Raw genomic sequence first — 7,757 nt, 5'->3', positions numbered from 1 at the left:
TTGCTGATGGATGGATGGATGGAAAGGGCCATCGCTTGCTGATGGATGGATGGATGGAAAGGGCCATCGGTTGCTGGCGGATGGCTGCCACAGTGTCTGCACTTGAGGGAGCAGCGTGTGCTGAACGCAAGCAACTTAAACTGCTCAACAGTTAAAGACGCTGTGTTGAGGTCACCGGGAAGGGGCAGGGCATTATCTAAAAACCGAGACATTGGGACGGAAAGGTATATGGTGAGAATTCAAACTGAAAATGCTACCACGTACTGCTCTTAGAGCTAAGCACTGTCTAGAAATGATTTCATTCCATCACACTCTAAGCTACAATGACAGAGGAACATCCATTCAGGCTCCAAAAGTATAAATAACAAGCCCAGAATTGACCCGCCAAGAAGCCTGTGCTTTAAAGCATTTGTTAAACACAGTGCTTCCCTCTTGGGTATACAAATGAAAGGCCCCAGTGAGCGAAATGCTGGCTCAAGTACTGTTGAACTCGAGAATCTAATATAAGATATCTGGCCTGGGTTCAGAGCCATATACCCTGAACAACTCCTCGGGGACCCCGTTGGGTGCAGCGCAGCTCTGAGGCACAGAATCATGGGTGTTGATTCCAGGTTTCTCAGCAAAAGAAAGTATATGAAGACTTGGCTTGTTTTGCTCAAACATCCAAAATTCTTAGCCGCAAACTTCTAAAGCTTCCCAAACAGGCACAAAATATTGGAAAGAGAAATTCTCCATCTGGTTTTGAAAACCCAGGGAGACCATTGGAGGGGTTGGGTTTTGACTGATGGTGCAAAAGAATGGAGAGGAGCCAGCACTCCTGTCAAAATCAATCATGGACCCGATGGTCAGTGTATGATGGTCACTGTTAGAACCGACATGCGTCCTATGCGAAGCCCTTTCCACAAAGGGTGCTGCTGCTTGTGAACCTCTCTTGGGTGTTCAGGGACGAGGGTGGAGAGCTTGGCAAACATTCCCTTCAACCCACGTGACACTTTCCAGAGCAAAGCCAGGGGTCAGACCCACGTCCTTCAGGTTCTGAAGAGCGCGGTGCTTTGGCACAATAACAAAAGCTAAAAGGCAGGTCACTAGACATCCATTTGAGGAGCAGAAAGGCTCCTCGTTTACCAACAACATTTAAAATACCTCCCTTGACCCCAAGGGAGCTCTGGTGGCACAGGGGTTACATGTTAAGCTGCCAACCTTGAAAGTCCATGGTTCGAGGCTACCAGCTGCTCCTTGGGAGAAAGGCAGGGCTTTCTACTCCGGCAAGTGTTTCAGTCTCAGAAACTCACAGGGGCAGGTCTACCTGAGTGGTCGCTAAGAGTCAGCATTAACTCTATGGCAGTGAGTTTGTTTGGGGGGAGGTTTTTTGGTGGTCTCTCCTCACTAGTCTCCTGCCCTCCCTTGAATTTTCAAAGCCCGCAGTCAGGGCCGCACTTCTGTGAATCTTGTTCAGCTCCTCCCGCTGCACAGCCCCCCATCCTGGTGCCCCCCCAGGCCTTGTGTTAGAATGTGCCCCAGAGGAGGAAGTCCGTCCCTGAGAACAGAAGCTGCGCTTGCATCCTGGTGCCCATAAACGCTGGATCCAAGAAGTGAAACCGGAAAAGCTGAGCGGAGTAGCCGTTGCCTCTGCGGCTCCTCCTAACTCTTTCCCTTTCTTTTCTTGACCCAGGCTAACAGGTCCCGAGACCTTGGTGCGATTGTCTACTGTGTGGGCGTGAAAGACTTCAATGAAACACAGGTATGAGCATGGCTTTCCTCACATGTGCATGACAGAGACAATGCGGAGTCGCTGCCCAAGGCGCCAACCACCGCGGCATCAGCATCCCTTAGTTCGATGATCCAGGCAGGTCTTTCTTGGTAGATGTTAAGTTGTCAAGGTGTCAGACTCAGAAGACCCCTGTTGATCGGTGGGGTGGTTGGTTTCATTAAATCTGACAGATTGGATTTTCGTAAGTTACACGATGACATGCCTGCTTCTCATGAAAAAATGCCAGGCATTTGCAATGTCAGAAAACATCCTAAATACTCAGATAAGTGGACATCCACCCAAGTAAAGATTCCTCAGTGTGCTTCATAGTGCTTTTGTTACCGTAGTGATGAGAACGCGCCTGCGATACATTGTTGAGTGAAGAAGGGAGGGTCAGAAGACAGCGGGGGCCTTGTATAAGCTCATTTTAAAACCCTGTGTACGTTTACATAAAAGTCAGGAGGGGCTGTGTATCAACGGAAGCAAGGAAGCAAACTTGGAGAGATGGGTGATGGCGTTATGAGTAACCTTTGGGTTTTTTCAAAGCGTTTTGTTTTCTAAATTATTTTAATTCTCCTCGGTTTTGTGACGTTTTCACAATGAGTATGCATTGCTTCTGCCATTGTTAATTGTGTGTGCACGTGTACCCCATAAGCAAATGTGGTGAAGAAGGCGGATGGTGCCCAGCTATTAAAAGATATAGCATCTGGGATCTTAAAGGCTTGAAATTACACAAGCCGCCATTCAGCAGTGAAGCAACAAGTCCATATGGAAGAAGCACACCGCCGGTGTGATCATGAGGAGTCATAGGGACCGGGTGATAGGCATCAGCAGACACATAACAAGCAAAAAAATTGTTGAGAATGAGGGGGGCTAGAGCAGAGATCCAAAGACCATCGGTAGACAGTGGAACAATCTCCCCCCAGAGGGGCCACAGGGAAGGGATGAGTCACCAGGGTGCAGTAAAGCACTGAGGAAATACACTATATTCCTCTGGTTCCTTGAGGTTTCCTCACCCCCCACCCCCACTACCATAACCCCAGTGCTGCTTCCCAATTCAGACTAGACCAGAACATGTACACAGGTATAGAAAGGGATGGGAGCTCACGACACACAGAATCCAGGAACAGGAGTGGGAACAGTGATACCAGAAGGATAAGGGGGAGAGGGGGAGAGGAAGGGAGAAAGGGGGAACCAACGCAATGATCGACACATAACCATACCCCCCTCTACAGAGGGAAGAACAACAGAAAACATGGGAGAAGGGAGACAGTGGTCGGTGTGAGAGATGAAAATAAAAACAATATGCAATCTATACTATAAGGGTAGGGGAGAGCGGGAAAAAGAGCTAATACCAAGGGCTCCATAGAAAGTAAATGTCTAGAAAAGATTGAGGGCAACATATGTACAAGCATGCCTGATTCAATTGATGTATGGATTGTGATAAGAGTTATACGAGCCCCCAATAAAATGATTTTTTTTTTAAAACAAGCCATGCCCTAGCACTGACAATCACTGTGGAAAGCACAGAACATGTGAGCCTGGAATAGAGATGCCCATAGCTTGGCCTCCTGCTTCTCTCAGCCCTCTGCTCCCCAAAGCAGTACCAGCCGCACCATTGACAAGGCTCCTTTCCCTTAGGGACAGTTAGGGTGAGAGGTAGAGTCCCCGTCCCTTGGCCTTTCCCATCAAGATGTCCTGGACTTATCTATTGGAATTGCTCCAAAGGAAAACTTGAATCTGTTTAGTTCAGGTGATTAGGAGAGAAAAATGAGCCAGTGGCTTTCTTCCAAATACATAAAGACACCAACCCAGGCCAAATTTCCATCTGGCCGGGCAGTTGGACCTCTGCTTCCAAGAAAAGTATTCTGACCAGTGTCAGAGCTGAAGCGCACGCTCCTTCCAGAGCAGCCCTGGTGAGCTCCTTGGGTCTGATGGCTTATCAGTGAGACCCCTGAGCTCACTGCAGACCTCACATCTGGGGAGCCTCCTGCACCCCTGGCCTGCTGAAAGCCCTCCCAGCCGTGACCTATCTCCCCGTGCTGTGTGTTCTCAGCTGGCCCGGATTGCAGACAGTAAGGACCACGTGTTTCCTGTGAACGACGGCTTTCAGGCTCTGCAAGGCATCATCCACTCCGTGAGTAGAGCGCTTCCCGACAACGGCTGGATGCCCCATCCGGGCCCTCTCTGCCCCGGTGCTGCTGTCAATTCCCCGGGGATTCCGTCTCTCTCTGGAGGTCTGCCTTCTCCCTCTTGCCTTGCTCGCATTCTGCTTTTCTCCTTCTCTGGCACTGGTTCTACTGGACAATGAAAACTAAGGAACGAGGTGAGGCGGGGCCCTGCATCTGGCAGGAAGCCGTGGGTAGACTCCTCAGTTGTCATCCAGACAGGCTGGAGCGGATGACTCAGAGTGGCCTCCTGAAGTTCCAAACTTTCGCAGCATTGGGTGGGGATTCCAGCCACTGGAGACCACTGATCTACCACCTGGGATGTCTTAGAAACACTGGTGTCTGGCCTCATCCTAGTCTTTAAGATTTTAAAAATCTCTCCACATAGTTCCACTATCCAGCTATGGTTCAGAAGCACCGCATTAGACTTAGAACCCCCAAGTAGGAGGGCTTCAGGGTTTGCACGTCAACAGCCCTCCTCACCATCCTCACCTGGGCTGAATGGGACAACTCCTCACACACAGGTGGTTTTCCACAGCCCTTCCCCTGTGCACTGAGCAGGACGCTTCTCCACCTCCTACACACAGGCCAGCCCCTTGGTTCAGCTTGTCTGTTGGATGATGCTGGTCTTCCCAGGCTCAGCTGGCAGGCCAGTCTGTGTGCTGGGGCTGTCCGGGAAGACTCCCAGAGCCACTGCAGTCTCCGCCTGTAGGCTTTGTGACCATGCTGGGAGCCAGCAGGTTCTCCAGTGGAAGTCACCAGCCTATAGACGTGGGGCCCAGGATGCAGACCCAGAGCCCTGAAGACCATTCTACTCTTAAACTATCTCAGGAGTCGTGTGCTAGGCATCACCAGCCAGGGATTCAGGGCCTTCCCAGATACCCCCAACCAACAAAGTCAGCCTCCAGTATGGCTGTCCATCTTGTCACCCCCCCACCCCCTCTCTGGGAACTCCAGAAGTGAGCACTCTGGAGCTGGTCAGCCTGGAGTTTAAGCCATGGCTCAACCTCTTACCACCATTTATACATCTATGAACAAATTTCTTCCCTCAGTCTCTATGTATAAAAGTGGAATGGTGACAAGATCGACCTCGTGGGCTTGTTTGAGGATGATACAAGAGAATACTGGTGAAAACACCTAACATTTTGCCAGACACATAGGAGATATTCCAGGCATGTGAATTATCCAGCCCCCTCCCCCCCATCTCCCTTTCCCATCATACGAGGGACAATTAATATCAGCTTCTTCACTCCATACACCTCCACCCCCTGAATTTCCAAACGGAATGTGCAACAGAATCACCAAGGATTGCTTTTGCATACCTGGCATACCTTGACAATATAAATAATAACTACAACACCCATACTAAGCAACCCCCAAGAGGGGCAACATATGATTAGCAGCAAGATTTGGGGCTGACCATGATTCCTTTCGAAGCTCAGAGATGGCTGTTGTGGCCTGGGCCTTCATGGGGAGTTGGGATAGACACGGGTCCGTGAAAGGCCAGGCAAAGATAGTGGACAGCACCCGAATGGAAATGATGTGGCCTCATCATAGAAGCAGGAGAAGAGGTAAGCAGATCCAGGGGACCATAGTTATCAGAATAGCCAGCTGTAAGAATAGCCTTGCTGGTGTCGGATAGAGCTCAGCTGGGAGCAGAGGCTACCCTTAAAGCTATTTACTAGTTCATTGCCTAGGCAAAGGCATTGGACAGGGTGGATCATAACGGGTGATGGATTCCATTGCAAAGAAGGGGAATTCCTGAGCACTTAATTGTGTTCGTGCAGAACCATAGACCAAGACCAAGCCATAGATCACAGCCATAGACCAAGAGGCAGCCCTCTGGACAGCACAGGAAATCCTGTATGGCTTGACAACAGGAAAGGTGTGTGTCGGGGTTGTATCCTTTCACCCTGCTTACTCAATCTGTGTGCTGAGCGGTTGATTAGAGAAACTGGACTATCTGAAGCATATTGTTGCATCCGGATTGGAAGAAGACTCGTAACAGCTAGTGATGTGCAGCCGACACAACTTTGCCTGCTGAAAGTGGAGAGGATCTGTCAGCAGCAGCGTAATCATGCAGAAACGATGGAAGTTTCGTTTTCCTTGAAGCCACAACCAATGTCCACGGAAGTATCGGTCCAGAAGTCAAATAATGGTTTGCATTGGGCCAATCTGTGGAGAAAGACTGGAAGACTAAGATGGGCCTGACCCAAGCCGGGTGATTTTCAGTCCCTTTCTTTGCCTGCAAAAGCAGAGCGTGAATAAGGAAGGCTGAAGAAGAACTGTGCCGTTGAACTATAGGGTGGGTGGAGAAGATAGCGTGGACCGTGGACTGCCAGAAAAATGAGTAACTCTGTCATTACAGAAGTACAAGCAGAATGCTTCTGGCACACGAGGGTGGCAAATGAGTGCTTTGGTCATGTTATCAGGAGGGACGACTTCTCTGGAGAAAAACATCCATGTGATAGAGAGTCACCCCAAACTAGGAAGACCGTCAACGAGATGGACTAAGAGAGTGATGGCAACAGAGGGTCCCAACAGCCATGATTTGAGGATGACCCAGGACCAAGCAACGCTTGGTTGCGCATAGAAGCGCCTCGATGGCACCTAACAGCAACGCCTGTCTATGGGGGGTGTTTGGGTGAAGGAGTCAGAAGTAATAGGAAGTAAACCTAGACAGCAAACTAGAAGGTGGTTAGGGTCTAGAAAGGTTTTGAGCCCAGCCTATACTGACTGAAGCATTTTTGAACATGTAAAAGGGAATCATTAGGAAGAGCATCTGATGGCAGAACCCGTGAGACAAAACTAGAGAGACCAAAAGTCAAGCGTTTCATCAAGCCGCTACTATAGTAATCTCACCTTCCAATGACTGGGTTGTAAAGAGCGACTATAATCCACCCAAACGTCTGATGGGCCATGCAGCTACCATCATTCGGAAGTTGGCTCCTGCACAGCAGAATATTTTTCTGTGCATAATCAAGATGTCCTTAGAGATTTCAACCGTAGCAACTTACCCAAGCTCAACAGGAGCCCGGATGTTGTGAAAACTCCCCTCCTTCAAGTGCAAATAACTCCAAAGATGTTTCAGGCATCTGAGTGGAATGGTTCCCTGGAAAGGGGAAAACATTGAGATGCCCGTCTCCAAACTTCTAGCCGAATGATAACATGCTTCTGAGGTTTTATCTGGGAGTTCTGCTAGTGGTTTAGACTTCTCCAATACTTGAAACCCATGTTTGTGGTCGTTGTGGATTCATTTGCTTAGGCAGCAAAACAGAGGGAGAGCAGGCTGGCTCATCTTTCTCAAATCAGACAGAAATAATTATGGCCTAAAAGTTGGCTCATTATTTTAAAGAAGTAGGTTCCTTCCCCCTTTTGGATGAAGAAAAGAAAGCTCTCCCTTCCCTCCCGCAGCCCCCCCCCCTCCCCCCATCTAACCAGAAGCATCTATCTCGTGGGAATAAGTTCCCACGAACACTGCTTTGTGCCTGGTTATTTTCCCATAATCAAAGAGGCCCGAACTTAATTGTTCCAAGTAGGATTTCAGAGCAGCTTTCCAAAAGCTCGGATAATTCATAAAGTTCTCCGCTCAGAGTGACCTTATTTGTTTTAATCCAGAATCAAGATGCAGGGTCTAATATTTATCAAATATTTCGCTTTTATCAAATATTCTGGCATACTCTCAGCATTCCGTTACAAACAAAGCAGGCAGAGACCTTGCCTGGTGGTGCTTACAATCTCATGGGAGGCCCACATATGAAAGTAAGTAATCACATATGTATATAATTGCCATTGCCCCGGATGGTATCAAAGAAAGCATGGTACTGGCATTAAGAGGA

At 48.9% G+C, this 7,757-nt stretch overlaps 1 protein-coding gene across 1 annotated transcript in view; it reads left to right on the top strand.

The window, feature by feature from the left end:
* Positions 1-7,757, top strand: part of ANTXR1 (ANTXR cell adhesion molecule 1) — a 258,401-nt gene that overhangs the window by 71,304 nt on the left and 179,340 nt on the right. The window contains exons 6-7 of the mRNA XM_045294087.1: positions 1,673-1,741; positions 3,807-3,987. Of these exons, the coding sequence (XP_045150022.1) occupies positions 1,673-1,741; positions 3,807-3,987 (250 nt within the window). The remainder of the gene's footprint in view (positions 1-1,672; positions 1,742-3,806; positions 3,988-7,757) is intronic.

The sequence above is a fragment of the Echinops telfairi genome, unplaced genomic scaffold (assembly GCF_000313985.2).
Source record: "Echinops telfairi isolate 266 unplaced genomic scaffold, ASM31398v2 ScPeMD7_2573;HRSCAF=3158, whole genome shotgun sequence".
In the NCBI taxonomy this organism is placed as follows: domain Eukaryota; kingdom Metazoa; phylum Chordata; class Mammalia; order Afrosoricida; family Tenrecidae; genus Echinops; species Echinops telfairi.
Note: the sequence above shows the minus strand (reverse complement) of the source record. Positions and strands in the feature narration are given on the sequence as shown.